Source organism: Pelodiscus sinensis, chromosome 5 (genome assembly GCF_049634645.1).
Source record: "Pelodiscus sinensis isolate JC-2024 chromosome 5, ASM4963464v1, whole genome shotgun sequence".
Lineage (NCBI taxonomy): Eukaryota > Metazoa > Chordata > Testudines > Trionychidae > Pelodiscus > Pelodiscus sinensis.
In genome coordinates, this window is record NC_134715.1 from 57699499 (window position 1) to 57720193 (window position 20695).

Below are 20695 nucleotides of genomic sequence, written 5' to 3' on the forward strand. Positions count from 1 at the left end.
ACAATCAGTTCTTCCTTTTTAGCTACAAACTAAGACCTGGATGAGGAATTCTAAGTTTACCCAGTGCTTTTAATAACGTCTAGAGATGGGCGTGTATTGTCATGTTCAGAGCTAGAGTTTGGAATCCCTCTTACCTCCCTAAGGGTATGTCTACACTAGCCTCCTAGTTCGAACTAGGGAGGCTAATGTAGGCATTCGAAGTTGCAAGTGAAGCCTGGGATTTAAATATCCTGGGCTTTATTTGCATCTTCCCGTCCAGGTGCCATTTTTAAATCCCCTTAGTCTGAACTAACTGCCCGCAGCTACACTCGGCAGTCAAATGTTAACTCGAACTAAGTTAACTGTTACACCTCATTCCATGATAGTAATTGTGTTTGGGATTCAGGGTTTTGTTTCAGCCCATTTTAGCAAGCTGGGTCACTTATAAAATCAGAACTGGTCAGCTGACACACCGATCTCCAAAGTTCAGTGGTCTTGGATTTGGTTGTGAAGACTCTGAGAATACTGACTGCTAAGTCATATAAGCAAATGTGTTCTATTAAGTAGGCCTTAATCAACTATTCATACAGCAGAAATGTAATTCATATGCTAGGTACAAAGCCCTTTGTGTTATCTTTAAAATGTGTGCATTTGTCATTTAAAAAGTATACTTAGCTATTTTATGGAGCCCTAATTTCCCATTGATTTCAGTGGAACTATTGTAGACTTGGATACTACTCAGCAGTAGCAGAAGAATCTGATTTAGGAAAGTACTTGGTTTTTAAAAAAAATCTTGTCCCTAACCTCCCTCCCCCAATGTTTTTTCTTCCCTCTATCTCTTGATTGGACCGCTGGCTAATTCTGCAGTACAGGTTGGACATCCCACAACTGGGACTCTATGGTCCGGCAACATCTGGCAGAACAAGGGAGGTTAGGGACTACGGAGTCCTGGCTGGGAGCCCAGTGGCAAGATGGCTGGCTGTTGGGAGCACTGCTGGGCTAGGAGCCTGACGGAGCTGGGACTGGGGCTGGAGCCCCAGTAGCTCCTGGTAGGGGGGCCAGGGCAGCCCAGCATCCCAGTGGGGTGCAGGTGGGGTGGTGACTGGGTCAGGCAGTGGGGAGGGGTAGTAGCAGAGGACCTCTCCTGGTCTGGCAAATTCCCTTGTTCGGGACTGGTCAGGTCCCAAGGGCGCTGGACCAGAGACGTCCAACCAATAGCAGAGCATAAACTATTATTAATTTTGTTTTCTCTGAAGTAAGACAGTTGTAAAACTAAACAACTATTTAGAATTAGGAGGAACTATCACATTAGACTGAGAAAAAGTCCTTGTGGCTCACAGCGAGATATGAAGCAGGGAAGTAACTGGGATGATGTTCAGTATTTAATTTGGATTTGATAAAATAGTTTCATTATTACGGTAAGCCATTAAGACATTTTAAAGTAATGGTGATCCCAGGAGTGTTGCATTTCACTTAGGGTTTTTTGAAATATTTATGATCACTGCAATTGTGTCAAAATTATTATGGCTGGATTGTACTCTGGCACACTAAACCTCATAAAGCACTCAGTAGCACCAGAGGGTAGCCGTACCTTGGAGGCAAGCCCTGAAAGTGATTCAGCTGCTAAGTTCTATAGTACCTAGGTCCTGGTGGGTCCCAGTATCTACTCAGAAACATGGCTAAAATGAAGGGATATTTCTTTAGGCAAGAAATGGCAAAGGATATTTTACTAGGACTTGGTACAAATATCTCACAGTCCAAAAGCAGGTTTGGGAGGTTTAGTCTCTGGAATGCCTGCTCCAGTCTAGTGTTCTGTTACCAACAGGTAGGAAACTTTTTCAGGTTTCCTGGGTAAAATCAGTCCATGGTATGTCTCATTGCCCGCCCCTCTCCCCCTATGTTGATCCTAGCTACAGCTGCAGCATATTCTGCACAGCTCCTGATAAGGGGATGCTCCAACCACAGAGGCAATTAGGCTGTGCGATTCCCCTCCCTTGTCTTCCCCCCACTCTCTGGCTGAATGTAATTGTTCTTTACACAGTAAGTGTATCCAATACCTAGTCATACAACACTGAGCACTTCTGAGACTTATGCACCGGTGTCTAACACACTTTGTCTATAATAGTCTTTTTGGGAGCCTCCATGTAAAAGTCTGGCTGCAGGTCCCATACCTTGTCTGCTTTTCCCCTACAAATTCTGCATAGCCCTGAATCTAGCAGAGCCTGCTCAACACAGTCTGCTCTGCACTTGGTTCTCCAGCTTCTGCTGCAGCCTGCTTACCATGTGGCTCCTCCATAACTTCTTCCCTGTAGTCAGCATCTTTATTTTGCTGTTGGTTTACCATGCAAAAAATTCCTTCTTTGACGGAGACGTTACTTCTTTGGTCAGTCTTTTATAGAGATTCTGTCCCACCCGTATAGGTCAGGACAAGGGACCTGCATTCATGTGTCCATCCTCAAGGGTCACAAGACATCAATAAAGGAGATAGCAGATTCATAACGTTTCTTTAGATTAAACAATTGTATGTTAATTCAGTACAGTCCCACACTATTTATGTAGTACAGTGTCAGTGCCTGTGGAAGCTGGCCAGAATCTGTATATTCTGTATATTCATTTGTATTGAATACCACACATGGTATAGAATAGATGTTATACTTTTGAAAGGCTATATTCTGTACCTGATCTATGAATCACAATTATGTTATATATGCACATTATAGGCCTATGTGCCAAAATATTCTTGATGCTAATGAGAATTCTGTGCAAGGAATGAGGATACTTAAGGATAGATTCCCAACTTTTTCCAAGTTCTGCATGGTTACAATTGGAGGAGGAGTCTGCAAGTAGTTAATTATGGCTCCTGGATCCTGTACCAGCTGGCCTTAAAGTTAAAGATGAGAACAGAATATTATAGTACACTAAACAAATAAAAAGCCCTATATTAGAAAAATTGCAATATTGTGAAGTGAAGCACTCAAAATTCAGGAAGAACCAGAATTAAGACTGCCTATGCAACCTTAATCTGGCCCTCTTGTGCATATGCATTATAATACATTATTTAATTCTGTATTCTTTAATTACATGTTACGTGTTTAATTATGCAGACTGGCTAGGCAAGGAGAATGGGACTGCTACATAGAGCAAGAAGTAAGGCAGAGGAGTGGTATAATCATTATGTTACAATCTTGAATTACATGATCACATACACTTTTTTAGACAGAACTACTATCTCATAAGCAAACTAGGGAAATTTATCTAGATGAATTTGCTTGATGAAATTTATCTAGATGAATTCACCGGATGCACAGTTGGCTGAAAGACTGTACTTAAAGAATAGTTACCAATGGTTTGCTATCAAATGAGGAGAATAAATCTTAATAGAGTCATGGAGGGATCTATCCTCGTACTATTCAATATTTTCATTAATCATTTGGATAATAGAGTGGAGAGTATCTACATATAAAATATGCAGATGACACAAAACTGAGAGCATTTACAAGTATTTTGGTGGGTAGCATAAGAATTCAAAATGATGCTGGCAATTTGGAGAATTGTCTGAAATCAGCAAGATGACCTTCAATAAGGCAAATGTAAAGTACAGTAAAACTCCGATCCGGCATCTGATGGTCCGGCACTCCTGATGGTCCGGCACCATCAGGAACCTGGAAGTGCTCTGGGCAGCCGGACCATTGGAGCAGCTCTGCCCCCAGCTACCCGGATTCAGCCGCTGCTAAAGCTGACCAGCGGCTGAATCGGGGAAGCCGGGGGCAGAGCAGCTGGAGTGCTGCCAGGTAGGTACGGTAGCGCTGCCCCTCGGGGCTGCGGGACCAACCCAGAAGCACCCCAGCTGTCCCCGATTCAGCCACTACTGAAACTGACCAGTGGCTGACTCCAGGAAGCCCGAGGCAGAGCTGCTCTGCCCCGGCTTCCTGGAATCAGCCCCTGATCAGTTTCAGCAGCAGCTGACTTGGGGACACCTGAGGCAGAGCAGCTGGGGTGCTGCCGGGTTGGTCCAGTAGCGCCGAGGAGCAGCGCTGCCGGACCAACCCAGTAGCACCCCAGCTGCTCTGCCCAGGCGTCCCCAAGAGCAACTGGGGTGCTGCCGGGTTGGTCTCGCTGCGCCAAGGGTCGGCGCTACTGGACGAACCTGGCAGCACTCCAGCTGCTCTGCTGCAGGCGTCCCCGATTCAGCCGCTGCTGAAACTGACCAGCAGCGGCTGAATCAGGGACGCCTGGAGCAGAGCCGGACTATTGGAAGGGGGGGGGGCTATGAGGGTCTGGGGCCAGACCCCTCATAGCCTCCCCTTCTGATAGTCCGACATATCTGATAATCCGGCACCCCCTGGGTCCTAAAGGTGCCGGATTATCGGAAGTTTACTGTACTACCCTTTAGGAAGATAAAATTAAATATACAACTACAAAAGAGGGAATAAATGGCTACGCAGCTATACACCTGAAATGGAGCTGGGGGTAACAGCAGATCACAACTTGAATATGGATAGAGCCCATGGTTACAAATGTCAAATGCAGATGTGGATATCCAAAGATAGACATCAGCATTTGCTGATCCACAGAGCTCTACTCACAATAGGCAGTGGGACAAATGGAGAGGAGTGTAGCCCCATTGCTCCCAGGAGCCAGAGCCCTGCACTGGTAGCTCCTCCCAGCCATGTGGCTGTACCACCCCAGCCATATGAACCCACTTGCAGTAGGACTGAGGGTGGTACAACTGCATGGCCAGGAGGAGCTGCTGGTGCAGGGTTCTGGGTCCCCTTCTTGGCTGCAGTGTCTCTTGGGAGTAGAAATCTGCAGATACCAATGTCTATATGCAGAATTAATTATTTTCTTTAATTTTTTTCCTAAGGACTACAGTGTTGTTCAGTAAAAAACCTCTGCAGTGCTTTTAAATAGACATAATGGTCACTAATACTTTTATTTTAAAGAAATGTAACACATTTGATTATTGTAATTCTTGCTTAGAAAAGATTAATTGCTCCATTCATTACAAGAGAGTATGCAGAAATAGAGTAAGGAAATACTGACTTCCCTAATGGAAAAGTGGATTTAAAAGATTATTTGTGTATAAAAATTGAAATCAGAAAAATAGAACATTATTTTTGTAAGTCCATTGACACTGAGTTTTGGAATTGTTTATATGAATCAGGATGTGGAGTCCTGCAATTTTTGATCAATATCCTCTAAGAACTGGCTTGAAGCCACCAGTTATATCATTGTGTATGTGCCATATTTGAACTCAGAAGTGAAAGGTTCATATTTTAGCCCCCGGATGAGTTCAGATTCACCAAGGACTACTGTTAAGGTATTGCATTAATATAGAGAGACAAACACATAAAAGCTTTAAGCAAAGACTCTTTTCAGATTAACTATTACCAAAATAAGCATAAGGAAAATGAGGAAATTATTATAAAGCAAAGTTCAAATTAATTACAATTCAGTTCATTGTCTTATCTGAAAAACATTTCCTCTCTCAGAATGGCCCCCTTTGGTATTTCCAAGCAGTGCTAGTATCAGATATGCAGGGCTTATGGACATATTCTCAGCTGGTGTAAATTGGCATAGTTTTAAAGTCAGTGTACTCACTGAAACTGAATGTGGTGGGCATGTGATTGGGCAGGACTACCAAAATGGGATGGGACTGTTTTAAGAGACCCTACTGTCTTTGGGTTAAGATAGTGGGAAAGGGCGAGAGAGCCATTCTTACACAGAATATACAGTTGGGTAAGGCACCTGAAAAGTTGGGGCACCTCAGATCTTAATGTTCACCTACCTGCCTCTCGCTCTCCCTGTTCTATGACTCTGCTTCCTCCAGATATGATCAAGTTAACTTAAAAGTGAAAAAACCCGCCAGACCTATTAGCAGAACATTGAACTTGTGAAAGAGTAATTCAAGTGGTAATGAAGCCATTTAACTTGCATTTGCCAACTCCAGGTAAAATTTCTGAATTTGCTATGTTAGTCTGCAAGTCCTTAGTTTAAAATTTACTTTAAAATATTTCATTACTGCGTTTGTTGAAGATTATAAAAATCACACCTCTAAAAAGCTGTTGTCTCCACTAGCTCCCATTGGGCATAGGGGCGCGAGTTTGATAGTACTGCATAGGACTCCGTAAATCCTACGCAGTAGGACGGCTCTGGGTAGACTTGCTTTAGAAAAGCCCAAGGGAGACCAGGAAGAGGCCCAGAGTAATGCACTATGTGCCCTGGGGGTAGGGAGAGAGGGATGTTTGTAACCAATTCATTCTGGGAGTGGGGACTCAAGTCTTGTTTGCATAGGCTATGAATGTGATACTGTGGGTATCAAGAGCACTGGGATTAAATTCCCATGTGAGTAAAACTAAATCTCATTATACCACTTCTGGTAGGTTTAATGAACAAAAATGAAACACATTTTCTGACAAGAGTTTTTAGTGTGTCTTTGTTCTTTTCAGTGGAGGCCTAACACTTCAACATGCTCACAGTTATAGTTCAGATAAAATATGAGAACTTGACAGTCTCATAATCATAAGGCAAACAAAATTAGCATACTATAGCATTCTTTCATGTTTTGAGTCTGAATTATAAGGGCCCCAATACAATGTGCACAAAAGTACATGAGTAGTTGAAGTCAATGAGACTATTCAGGTGCCTAAAATTATGCACGTGCTGAAGTCTTTCTTGGGTCAGAGCCTAAGGGTTAGGGTAAGAGTGACATTACTGTAACCTGACATTCTCATAACCATAAAGCAAACTAAATTAGCATACACTATCGTTCTTTCATGTTTTGAGTCTCTTTTTTTCTTTGCTCTTGTTTTGTAGGGTTATAAAGCTACATCAGTGATTTATAACGACAAATAATCTTGCACAGCAATTGCCTTCATCTACTGTTCTGGCTTCTACTGTTAATCAGCAGAAGAGAATTAACCACAAAGCAAAGTACTCTTTAAATCCTGACAGAGAGGCTTTGTACAGTATGTTCTGTACCAAACTAAAAGACTTGAAGATCACTGGGGAATGTCCGTTCTCCTTACTAACCCAAAGTCATATTTCTGATGAACATGAGGAGGAATGTGCAGAAGTGCCAAATAGTTCTAGAGCAGCTTTACCCATCTGCAAAGAAGTCCATGAAAAAGACACACATGGGAACCTTCCTCAAAGGAAAACAAGCAGAAGCAGAGTATATCTGCACACGTTAGCTGAAAGCATCTGCAAACTGCTCTTTCCTGAGGTAAATGATTAAAGTGTACTGATAATGAGATTATATTAGAGCATTATGGATAAACACTCAAAGAATGCATTTTAAATAAGAATTAAAGCATATGTAAGTCTTTGAATCAAGTTCAAGCTCCTTGTTCATGCTAGCACCTTTCCTAGCTCTGTCTTTGTGTACATGTCTGCTCTCATTTCTTCATTCTCCCACTACTGCTGGATAGAGTTGCGCCAGACTCCATATTGAATGCCTCTTTCACCTCATCCCCTCTTCAGCGATGCCCATTACTCTTCAAAAGCCTCAATGACCAATGTGTGCCTAACAGATTTTAGAAAGCACCTGCTTGATCTGCAGATGGGAGTGAGCCTGCCAGCCCACATAGACAGATTTGTGCTAGCTTGTTAAAAGTAACAGTGTGGGTCCTGCGGCCAGTGGGGCCAACAGCTTTGCCAGGTCCCTGTGCAAGGTGGCAGGACCTTGTGTGGAATGAATGGAGCTGTGGCTAGCTCCCTCCAGGCAGCCTCATCATTGCCGGAAGCGTGCCATCTTGAGCTCCGGTGACAATTTAAAGGGCCCAGGGACCCGGCTGCTGCAGTCGTGGTGACATTGGCCAGGAATCATGGGCTCTTGTGAATTACTGGGCCCCAAGGCAGTTGCCCCGTTTGCCCCTACTCCCATCCTCCACCCTCCCCTCTCTCCCCCGTCGGCAGGTCTGCTTGCAGCATAGATGGCAGCTTGCACTAGTTACCCGAGCTTGTCTGAGCCACCACCCATGCCACAGCCTCCATGCTGCTATTTTTAGCATGCTAACTTGAGCAGAGCGAGTGCATGTCTGTCTACTCGGGCTGAAAGGCATTCTCCCCGCTAGTCTAGGTGTTTGGTGTCACCTGAATTCCATGGTGTATGTGATGTCATGAGGATAGTGCATGTTGGGATCTTCTAGTGCTGTGGTTCTCAACTGGTGGTCCATGGACCTCTGGTGGTCCATGGTGACTTTTTTGGTGGTCCACAGGAACTTTGTCCAAAGTCACATGGTGTGAGCAGGTGCTGCCATTAGGCTGTTTTACGCTGTGTTCACAAGCATGCAGCACGTCATCCATAGCGTCACCTGCAGGAGGAATTCTTGGCTCTGAAATATGATTTTGCGGCTCAAGACGTGTACCAGCAGTCTACCATAGAGAAATTTTGGGCTAGCATGACCGGGAGTTACCCAAATCTGTCAGCACATGCAGTCAGATTTCTTTTTCCATTTGTATTAACTTATATGTATGAGACTGGATTTTCGTGTTTGTTACACGTTAAGTCCAAACGGAGGAATCAGCTTGCAGTGGAAAGCGATATTCGTTGTGCATTATCAAGTACCACTCCAAAAATTGAAAAGCTTGTCAGGGAGAAGAGAATCCAAAAATCTGTTAGTAAGAAATACATTTCAAACCAAAATGTTTGTTGTCTGCTCTTTTGTATCGTGTCTCAAAAAGGATGTGGTCCACACATTTTTTTTATTGGCCTTGTGGTGCGTGGACTGAAATGAGTTGAGAACCACTGTTCTAGTGGATGGGGCTGGATGGTCAGTGGTCAAGTTGGTCATGACATTTTAATGGGAGAAAATAAGTTTTCACTTGTTAATGTGCAGAGTATCTGTGTTAACTTGGCTGGTGACATGCAACAAGCATTGCTGCAAGCAATAGAGCGGTGTACATTCTATTTACATATCTTTTTCACAGCTTTTCCCTTTCTTGTGCTCTGCCTATCAATTTTTAATTGATTTTTTTTTTTTTATGTTTTGCCTGCTGCAGTAACATGAAAGACATCCATCACTTAAAACAGTCAGTTGTAAATTTAGTGTCCTCTCCCAGTAGGCCCATTACAGTCATTTGTTAAAATATTGTCTGGGACCCTAGCACTTCTGCCTAGGCTAATTTTATTTTTTAATTTTAATTCTCCCTCTGATTTTTTCGTTAACAAAATGGATTTTTTTGCGGGGCGAGGGGGGGAGGGAGAGGAGGCGAGAGAATGATATAAATGTTTACAGCTCCTTTAGATAGAAAGACCATAGTGCTCCTGATCCTCATCTAATGTAAAAGTGTGCAGCTGGATGCTTTGACCGTGTGCACCGGCAGAAGACCTGGCCCCAAGTCACTACAACAGGAGCTGACCAGTCATTGAAATTAGTGGAGCTCTATGCAGGCACAGCAGTCTGTTTTCATCTTATTTGTGGCAGGATCAGAGCCTGTTTTCCCAATCATGCTCCTTTCCAGAGGGATTCAAGTTCATTTGAAAGCTTATTTCTTACTAGATTACCTTGTGCTGCCCTGCCTACCAGCACTTGTCACCTTTTTTCAGTTTGAAAACTTCAAAACGAAGTGCCAGATTGTGTCTGTAATCCGAGCATGTCACTTCCATTGACGTTAGTGAGATTTATGCATAGGAATCAAAGGCACGCTATGGCCCCAAATAACATGTAATTAGGCACAAGATACAAGAAAATGGTACAAGAAAATGCAGGTTGGCTTGTTTGGATTTTTGATTTTTTTGGAATGAGAAGACACAGCACTTGGAGCTGAGTGAGGAGTTGGATGCACCCTCCACAATCTTCAAAGTGGTAGCCAAGTTAGTCTGTAACTGTAAAAACTTAAAAAACAATGAATAGTCTTAGGAGCACTACCCTCCACATCCTAATGACTTTCTTACCCAACCAACCAAACAATGGGCACTTATAAAGGTGCAAATTGTTCTTATCAGCGTCTTGTAACTTGAACAATCCAATTCACTATTTTTTTCTCTGCCCCCCACCCCCACACCTTCCCTTCTTTATTCTTTATTCTTGGATCTGGACTTTTAATACTCCATTCATCTGAAGAAGTGGGTTGTACCCATGAAATCTCATGTTATCATCTACACGTTTTGTTAGATTTTAAGGTGCTGCTAGTTTATTTGTTGTTTTTTAAGCCTCCACAATCTGTTCTTGTTGATATGTCCTTGTGATTAACATCTTGATTAAATGAGGTAGAACAGGTTTTGATTTTATTTGAAAACAAAACTACCTCCCTATTCTTATTATATTTGTTCTTTCTGGCAAAGTACCCTTCCTTTCTGACCTCTCTTCTGGAAGGGAAATTATGGTGGAACTGACACATTTCCACTGGAGTTGCACAGGCTACACCAGTGTTGACCCTGAAATGAGTGTCTAGCATTTTCACTGCAGTTTTCTGTGCTGGACCATGGAGGTGTGGGTTCTGAGCAGTGCTGGGGCATGATCAATAGTTCCAGTCACCGGGCTGATTCACTTGGTCTAGAGCTATATACGATGCATGTGTGCAGAGAGCAGTGGCCTGAGTTCCCAACTGGCAGCTAGAGTAGGAACTACAGAGTGGATCTGGAAGCATGGACTGGAGAGGCATTGGATTATACCTTCCAGGCAGCCTAGCTGATCTTTCTCACCAAGACTTTTTACCTGGCTCTTGAAGTAACCCAAATTTTACTTTGAGGGTGCCCTTTTTAAAATGGTCCAAGTCATATTCAGGTTATGGGAATTCCTATATTCAAAAGTATTCTCTTTCCTCATATGTGTATTTTTAACATCACAAAAATGGGTGAAGAGGTTATTTGAGGCACTGGTTAGTGATTGATTTGGAAACTATATTTTATGACTTTTCATCTTCTCTCCTTCAACATGACTTCCTAAAATTACCAGAAAAAACATTGTAGCACTTAAAATCTGTAGAAATATTGTTGCTTAAGGGAAGCATTATTTGGTTTTTTTCTATGTGGCATGTATAAAAATATAATCTGTTTTTAGGAGAAAGTTAACTGCGATATGAACATATTATTTTTCTTATCCTTACAGTCATATTTCTTATGGCAGTTTTGATCTATGGTGGTTAGTCTTTTTATTTTTAATTTATAGCAATAGAAATTAGAGGTATGTCAAAAGCTACATTTTAGAAGCAGTGTTTTCCTTATCAACATCTAGCAACATGGAAATAAAACCATATCACTATATTTAGAATCCAGCACCCTACTGGCACAATGACATAGAGAATTCTATTAGAGTGTAACGGCAACTCAGGATAAACTAAGTCTGAAAATTATGCTTTTCTAATGACTTTCACGCTTTGAAAGGGAATATTAAATCTCAAAAATCAAATGAAGCACTTTTTAAATAATATTACTCTCTTCATTACATTTTTGATGGGATTCCCTATTAGTCTTTCTCCTCTCGACTTATCCAGTACACATCATCCAGGTCCCTGGGATCCATAAAACGTAGTTCAACTCCAGATTTTGTCACTGAGGTTCCTATATTTGGCAGCCTTCCTGCTGCTGCCTCTACTCCTGCTCTTTCACCCTTTTGTTGTTGCTTCCTCCCACTCTTTGCTGTCCCACCATCAATTCACCACTTGCTGCTTCCACCCCCGGCTGCTGCTTTCTTCCCTCCTGGCTGCCCTGTGATCTTATTTTGCTGTTTTGACCCGACTCAAACACAGGGTAAGGAGTGGGTACAAGTTAAATCACAGCTCCAAAGTTACACAGAAATCATCTCCCTTTACGCACATTTACACATCTCACTGCATTTACTGTATATTACATCACATATTTTTGGAATGGCTTGATTCCTTTTTAGGAAACAATTCCAGTGAAGCATGTTTTGTCCCCGAATTGCACATGTTCAACCTATTCCTTACCTTATGTCTACATTCTTAGTAAATGGTTCTCTGGGTTTTCTCCCTCTTGTCTTAAGCTGACTCTGACATTTATAGTTTTCAACATAATAATTTGTTTATCCCCCTAAGTCAGTCTTCCAAGAAATGAAGCCTCCCTCCAGGTGTTAATTACTCATGTCGGGCCAGGCCCCAGCTACAATTTTAAGCAACTGACATTTTAACTAACTTATCTTTTTTCATTTCCAGTTTGAAAGGTTACATCTTGCACTTCAGCGGACGCTAGCAAAGAACAAAATAAAAGAAAGCAGGTACGATTAATGTGTCTATGAAAATGACAAAAGAGAGCAGAAAGGAGTGGTTGGTGGGAGTCAGGATTCCTTGAGATCTAGTTTCACTTCCACCACTGACTTGGTGTGGCCTTGTTCATGTCATTTAATTTCTCTGTGTGACAGTTTATTTAAAATAATTGCAGAGGTGTTGTCTAACAATTAACTATTGGGCTAATTCAACAATATTAGTGAAGGGCTCACCCCTTGGCTAGGCTAGGCAGGAGTTTTTGTAGGAACCCAGCCAGCAAAGACAGCAGCAGATATGTATAATGTAATTGAGGTGTAGATGTTTGGGTTCTGCGAAGAGCCATGAGGTTCCAGAATCTGGGCTCTAGCACGAGTGTAAAGGTCTAGGATGTGGTTAAACAACCCCTATCTCATCTCAGCTGCCATGAGTCAGCGTCAGGTGTTTGACTTCAGACCCTCAGGTGAAGTCAATGGGAGCTAACTGTGCTCAACATCTCTGAAAGATGAGGCCCCTCAGGGGTCTCAGGTTGAAATTCAAAAAGTAAAGCCCCTGAATTAGGGGATATTTTTGAAAACGTTGACCTAGGTGTTTATTATTTGTATCTGTAGGAGAAACAAAACTGAGTTAGGAAAGTTTGTTTTACTAACAATAATTATATACGATTGCTATGTAGCACATAAATAATATTTTACATTTTAAAAGCTTTACAAAAACTGATCCAAAATTAACCAATTGGATAGTATATGTTAGTTTCTGCTTCCTGGTACATCAATGGGGGTAATATTTTCTTGAGCTTTAATTTTACATTCCATTAAAATGCTAGTTTGAAAGAGAAAAAAATCTATTAATAATCTGGATGATAATGAAAAATGTAGACACAGTACTGGTGTGATGTGATATATATATAAAAGCATTTCAGGTAAAAAAGACAGAATGTAGGGGACCAGTATATTTACAATGTCTTGAAGATGTAGTGGTGTAAATCAAGGTAAAGATATTCCTTAGTTTAGCTCAAAGTTTGTTATTAATTACCTCTCTAATCAGTGAATCCTAATTACCTTCAGAGAATTCACTGAGTCTAATTGTTGTCTTGTGCAACTCTGGAGTGACTCCCATGAACTAACTAATTGTGAGCTCAGTGGAGTTACCCCTGATATTTACCAGTAAAATAGAAACATTTTCTGACATGCATTTGTAATGTAAATTAGTTCAGAGAGCTGCATAATTTTAATAAATGCCTGATTATATTATAAACTATAGAATACAAGTACAGGTAAGTAAAAAAGTCACTATACCGGTAATCCCAAATGCTGAAGTCAATGAGAATTTCAAGCCATTACGGTCCATAGCATTTGACCTATACTATTTACTATTTAATTCAAGATCAGACCACCAAAAATGGTAATTTATCACAAGTTTACAGGGTAATTAATATTGTATGCTGGCTCATTTCTTGTTAAATGAAAATTTGAATATTTATTAATGGAGCCAATTTTTACACAGCAAGCATGGAGAACATATTTTATATTTCTTTCCTTGTGTTTTTTTCATTGCAGTGTGATCTTCATTAAGTTTTACTGTTGATTTTGCAGATATTTTTAAAACTACATTTTTATGGTCTTTGCAGGAAATATGGGGAGAGAGAAGATTTTGAAAAAATAGTCACTGATCATGCAAATGCAGCAGGTAATATGAACATCATTGAATAACAGAGTGTTCAGTACTCCTGGCAGACCAACCAGGGATTATACTGGGGACTAAATGCTAAAAGTGTGAATTTGTACAACTTGAGATGAAGAGCCAAAGCTCTATGGCTGTGTCTACACTGGCACCCTTTTCCGTAAAAGGGATGCTAGTGAGACCAGTCGGAATTGCAAATGCCGCGGGGGATTTAAATATCCCCGCAGCATTTGCATGAACATGGCTGCCGCTTTTTTCCGGCTCAGGGTTTTGCTGGAGAAAAGCGCCAGTCTAGACAGGATCTTGCAGAAAATAAGCCCTTTTCCGGAAGATCCCTTATTCCTACTTGAAAATAAGCCCTTTTCTGCAAGATCCCTTATTCCTATTTGAAAGTAGGAATAAGGGATCTTCCGGAAAAGGGCTTATTTTCCGCAATATCCCGTCTAGACTGGCGCTTTTCTCCGGCAAAACCCCGAGCCGGAAAAAAGCGGCAGCCATATTCATGCAAATGCCGTGGAGGATATTTAAATCCCCCACGGAATTTGCAATTCCGACTGGTCTCATTAGCATCCCTTTTACGAAAAGGGTGCCAGTGTAGACACAGCCTTTGTGTATGACTGTAACAAACTATATATTCACTTGTGGGTTACAGATATGGCTAGTCAAACATTTTCAGTTGAAATTGAAATCCATATTTGTTTGAACCTGTACAATCCTCTAATGATTTATCAGCCTGATGCAGTCTAGAGAGGACATATCAATTTTTATCTAAAACATGAAACTCTGAAGAATGGCTACATTACATCAGACCAATGGTCCATCTAGCCCAGCATCCTGTCTTTCAACACTGGCCAGTGTCAGATGCTTCAGAGGGAGTGAACAGATTAGGGTAATTTAATCAAGTGATCCATCCCCTGTTATCCAGTCCCAGATTTAGAGATACCCAGAACATTCTCTGACCATCTTGTCTAATAGCTACTGATGGACCTATCCACCATGAACTTATCTAATTCTTTTTTTAACCTAGTTTTACTTTTGGACTTCACAACATCTCTGGGCTATGAGTTATGTGAAGAAGTACATCTGTATATTTGCCAGCCTGTTAATTTCATTGGGTGGCCTGTGATTCTTGTGTTATGTTAAGGGGTAACACTGACATATTCACTTTCTCCACACCATTCCTGATTTTATAGATCCCTATGGGTATGTCTACACTACCACCCTAGTTCGAACTAGGGTGGTAATGTAGGCAACCGGAGTTGCAAATGAAGCCCGGGATTTGAATTTCCCAGGCTTCATTTGCATAAAGCCGAGCGCTGCCATTTTTAAATGTCCACTAGTGCGGACTCCGTGCCGCGCAGCTACACGCGGCATGGACTAAGTAGTTCGGACTAGGCTTCCTAGTTCGAACTACCATTAGTCCTCATGAAACGAGTAACGGTAGTTTGGACTAGGAAGCCTAGTCCGAACTACCTAGTCCGTGCCGCGTGTAGCCGCGCGGCACGGAGTCCGCACTAGCGGACATTTAAAAATGGCGGCGCCCAGCTTTATGTAAATGAAGCCCGGGAAATTCAAATCCCGGGCTTCATTTGCAACTCCGGTTGCCTACATTACCACTCTAGTTCAAACTAGGGTGGCAGTGTAGACATACCCTATCATATTTCCTTTAGTCATCTCTTTTCTAATCACAACAGTCTCTTGCTTATTTTAGTTGTGCTATAGAATACTAACTTATTGACCTAGAGGTAGGTCATCCTGTGCCAAAATGTTTTTTAATTCCTCAAGCGAAGAATGCTCCAATCAAGAGCGGTTCTTTCTGCATGTCTGGTGGGAAGGTGAAATCATGTGTTTTTCAATAGCAAGACCTACTAACTGATTAGGAATGACACTGGCAAAGTTTTAAGGAGCCCAATTCAGCACACCTAGGCAGAAGATATTTTGCTGAGACAAAACCTGTGTTTGGTATAGGTATATATGGTTGTGACTATTTTCTTCCACTATTTGATCTGAGGAAGTGGGTCTGGCCCACGAAAGCTCATCATCTAATAAACCATCTTGTTAGTCTTTAAAGTGCTACATTGTCCTGCATTTTGCTTCAGCTACCCCAGACTAACACGGCTACATTTCTATCACTATTCTAACACAAAGTCTTCTGATGGCTGTGCTGGAGCGGGGAAGTGTAGTGCTATAGGGGTACGGGTTAGTGCTGAGTAGTAGGGGTGAGGGTGGGAAATAGGGTTGAAACTCAATGTCAGTGGCTGAAATGTGGCTCTACATTTGTAGGTGTTCCAGTTGACACTGTAAAGGAATCTCTTGGTGAAGAGCTATTCAACACATGCTATGAAGAAGATGAACACATTTTACGAGTTGTTGGAGGAACCCTTAAGGACTTCTTGAACAGTTTCACTACCCTTTTGAAGCAAAGTGGCCATTGCCAAGAAGCAGGCAAAAAAGGCAAACTTGAGGAAGCCTCCATATTATGCCTAGAAAAAGATCAAGACTTCTTGAACGTGTACTATTTCTTTCCTAAGAAAATAACTAGTCTCATTCTGCCTGGCATTATTAAGGCAGCAGCTCATATTTTGTATGAAACCGAAGTGGAAGTAATGCTGACACCTCCCTGCTTTCGTAATGACTGCACAGAGTTTATTAACCAGCCATATTTGTTGTACTCTGTATTAGTCAAAAGCACAATACCTTCCTTATCTCCATGCAAACCACAGTCTTCTCTTGTAATTTCTGCCTCACTATTCTGTAAGACTTTCCCATTTCATTTCATGTTTGACAAGGATATGGCTGTTCTTCAAGTTGGCAATGGGATAGGGAGACTTCTGAACAGGAGAGAATTTTTAGCAAATCCTAACTTTGAGGAGTACTTTGAAATTCTTACCCCTAAAATAAACTGCACATTTAGTGGAATCATGACAATGCTCAATATGCAGTTTACTATACGAGTCAGGAGGTGGGACAATGCTGTTAAGAAGTCATCAAGGGTAAGAACTGATACATAACATTATTTCTGTTAAGTATTTATTTATTTGCTTTGCTTTGATTTATTGGGAGCAGGGTTATAAATCAATAGTAATTATAAAGAAGGCACAGTCTGTAATCTTAGATTTTCTGTCTCCTAATAATGAATACAACAAAATAATGGTTTTCTAGCCTTGAGTTTCTCCAGGAAACTAGACTTTCACCAGATGCAGAAGGTTGTGTAACTAAATGTAGGACAAATCCTAAGCTTTTACTCATTCAAAACTCTTTGACATCCCTAGGAATATAATCTGAGTAAGGATTGAAAAGTTTGGCCCTCCATTTGTTTTTGTTAAAAAAAGGCACCAATTGAGTGTTGAGATGAAAAGTAAAGCCAAGAAGCATTGTTCCTTTGAAGAAAGCTGCATTGACTTAGGCTATATGTACACTGCAGAGGTATCCCGGAAAAGCGATGCCGCATTCAAGGAAATTTTTTCCCCCCAAAATTCGGAAAAGCGGATGCATTCTTTCGCCAGCCCTGTAAACCTTGTTTTATGAGGCAGAAAGGATGTGCCGAAAGAGCAGGTTTTTCTGAAATTTGGCACCATGTAGATGCGCCAAATTTTGGAAAAGCATCTTCCGAAAGAAAAGCAGAAAAAGATACACAAATTGCGGTTTGCAATTGCGTATCTTTTTCTGACTTTTCTTTGTAGCATAGATACAGCCTTAGTGACAGATTATCTGTGGACCAGAGGTAGTGGCAGTGCAAACTTTACCACAGTGCCCTGCTAATCTGCCTTATCTCTGAGTTGGAAAAAGTGAAAGAATAGTGCGCTCTCCAGATTCATCCTTTGGTACCTTTTTGGACAATATCATTAGTTCCAACTGATGACTTATTTATTTATTTAGTGCTGTGGGTCACTGACAGACTAAGACACTGGAACTCAGACAGCAGCTCTTGATCATCATTGGTCTCTGTTCTGTTCAAACCCATTAATAAGTAGCAGAGCCATTCACCCCCTAAATCTAAGGGTATGTCTTCACTACAGCACTAATTCAAACTAACTTAATTCGAATTAGTTAATTCGAACTAAGATAATTCGAATGAGTGCATCTAGACTTAAAATCTAATTCGAATTAGCATTTTGCTAATTCGAACTAGCACGTCCACACTGATTGGATGCTGGGTCGCATTTAAGGGCAGCTGAAACTGGTTCTGGCAGGGCATCAGGTCAGCAGTTGCTTTGTGTGGCTTCTATCTGAGGCTTGTGCTTAAAGGGACCCCCCCCGGACAGCCGGTTCTCAGCTTTTCCGCTTGCTTTCCTACCTCACCGAGGGACAGCAAAGCATTTTTCTCTCTGCCTGCCTGTGTTGGTGCTTTCCATGGGGGCCGCCGCTGCAGTTGGCAACATGGAGCCAGAGCGCGCCCTGGGCATGCTGCTCCAGTTTTTGGACTTGCTGCTGCAAGCCTGCCAGCAATGGGTGGAGGCTGCCTTGCACCATCTGGTGCATGTCAACCCCCTGCCTCTCCCCCTGGCCTCCCCGGGGGCCATGGAGGAGCGGCAGCAGCGCCTGGACACCAGCATGCCTCGCCGCATCTGGCGTCTGGACACCAGCAGCGACTGGTGGGACCACATCATCCTGGAGCGTTGGAGAGACCAACAGTGAACCCAGAACTTCAGGATGAAGAGGGACACATTCCTGGAGCTCTGTGAGTGGCTCGTCCCTGCTCTGCGGCGATGGAACACTTGCATGAGGCCCGCCATCCCCATCCAGAAGCGTGTGGCCATCACCCTGTGGATGCTCTCCAGGCTAGACAGCTACCAATCCATCAGGAACCAGTTCGATGTGGGGAGATCCACCGTCGGAGCTGTGCTTATGAAGGTACGGCACCCACGGATGTTAATGTGGGCTGATCCGGCAAGGCACACGACGCCAGGGTGTTCCGGAACTCCTCCATGTGCCAGAGGCTGCAGGCCGGGACCTTCTTCCCCAACTGCCACATCAGGGTCGAGGACGTGGACATGCCCGTCTGCTTGGTGGGAGATGTGGCCTACCCCCTACAGCCCCGGCTGATGAAACCCTACACAGGGCACCTCAACCCCTCCTGGCAGGCCTTCAATGCCAGACTCACCCAGGCCCGCTTCGTGGTCGAGGGGGCCTCCTCACCCACCTCGACCTCGCCGAGCACAATATCCCTCCCGTGGTGGCAGCATGCTGCACAATTTATGTGAACGGGAGGGGGAGTCTTTTCTGCCAGCCTGCATGGCTGAGGCTGAGCGCATGGCTGGCCACTACGTGCTGCCCCGCACCACCGTCACCTGGGAAGCCCAGCAGGGGGCCACCCGGATCTGGGAAGCCCTGTGGGAGAACTTCCAGGTGGAGGAGGAGGACTGAACTCTCCCTGCATGCCCCACTGGGGCCTTCTTCCACCCTCACCTCCTTCCCCTTTCCCCTCCCTAACCCCCTTTCCTAATGTCAAATAAACACACCTGTTTTGCCAACAAAAATTTCTCTTTATTGTTCATAAATGGGGTGGGGAAGGGAGGAGTGAGAGTGGGAGAGGGGAGGGGGAAACCTGGGAGGAGAGAGCTGGAAGAGGGTGGAAGGGGAGGAAGGGAAGGGAAAGCTCAGGGTTGGGGGTCCTGCTGGCTCTCCCATCTCGCAGCACTGCGGGTGCGGGGGCGTCAGGGAGGAGTGGGTGTGGAGGGTGGGGCAGGAGGGACAGGAAGTGCGGAGGAAGTGGGAGGGGGAGCAGGGATGGGAGGAGGAGCCAGAGCTGGGGCAGCCACAGGGGCTGGAGCAGGAGGAGGCAGGAACCTGTCCACTAGGGTCTGGAGGTGACCTCTGAGGGCACAGCTCTGCTCCTCCCGGACCCAGTGCTCCTGGATATGGATCTGGTGCTCCAGTAGCCGCAGGTGCCACCGCTGGTAGTCCTCCAGGTTCCTGGTGCACCTGCTGGCCTGGGTGCAGGTGGCTGTTGCAGGCGGGGTGGTGCACTCTGCAGTCCCAGGTGTTGCGGCTGTGGTGAAACAAGAGCAGTGGTCAGTTCTCCCTGGGGACACGGTGGGTGAAACCCAGCCCCCCTCTGCAAGGTGAGGTCGGCATGTGGGGAACAGGCCAGGGCCCCTGCATGACACCCAGCTGCTGCTCCATGGTGGGCAAGGCCCAGGCGCACGGTCCCTGGGCTCCCTCTCCCCCCACACTCCCTATACACATAAGGGGAGCATGATGGCACTCACATGTGGAGCCCTCCCCGGCCTCGGACGACACAGCCGATGTGCTCTGTGGGGTGCCTCGCGGGTCCTGGGTCCTGGGTCCTGGACAGGCTCCTTGCAGGCTCCTGGCTCTCGGTATCCTCTGCCTCCATGTCCAGGACGGGTCCCTCTGCCCTGGGGTCGATCACCACCCATGGGGCATGCACTGCGTGAGCCCCCAGGATACAGTCCAGGGCCTCGAAGTGAGGGCATGCCTCTGGGCTGGGGGGCCCTGGAGTAGGCCTGCTGCAGGTCCTTGATCTTGCAAGTCCGCATGTGGCCTCTGATGGCCAGACTGTCAGCCATGCGGCTGTAGACGGCCACATTCCTGTGGCTAGTGCAGAGATCGTGGACATTTGAGAACTCCCCCCAAACCTCGATGAGGTCCACGATCTCTGCACTAGACCAGGCGGGCGCCCGCCTTTTGTGACTCCAGGCAGGCTCCTGTGAGCCGCCAGCCTAGTCCTGGGAAGAGGCGGAGGGCTGGGTGGCAGCGGGTGGCTGGCTCATGCTGTGCCAGGTGCAGGGTCTGCTGGCTGGGTGCTGGCAGGCTTGCAACTGGTACAAGCACTGTAGCCAGACCATGCCCTTTTAAGGGCTCCGGGGCTGGGAGGGGGCAGAAGAGTTTCCCTGGTTGTGCC

General features: G+C 44.2%; 1 protein-coding gene across 5 annotated transcripts in view; it reads left to right on the forward strand.

Moving 5' to 3' along the window:
- The window catches only part of GUCY1A1 (guanylate cyclase 1 soluble subunit alpha 1), a 55213-nt gene that overhangs the window by 23074 nt on the left and 11444 nt on the right, over window positions 1-20695 (forward strand). For all 5 annotated transcript variants that reach the window (XM_014571810.3, XM_075930111.1, XM_075930112.1 and 2 more), the window contains 4 exons: window positions 6796-7204; window positions 12097-12158; window positions 13775-13833; window positions 16111-16820. In XM_014571810.3, coding sequence (XP_014427296.1) covers window positions 6950-7204; window positions 12097-12158; window positions 13775-13833; window positions 16111-16820 — 1086 coding nt within the window. In that variant the 5' untranslated portion in view covers window positions 6796-6949. The remainder of the gene's footprint in view (window positions 1-6795; window positions 7205-12096; window positions 12159-13774; window positions 13834-16110; window positions 16821-20695) is intronic.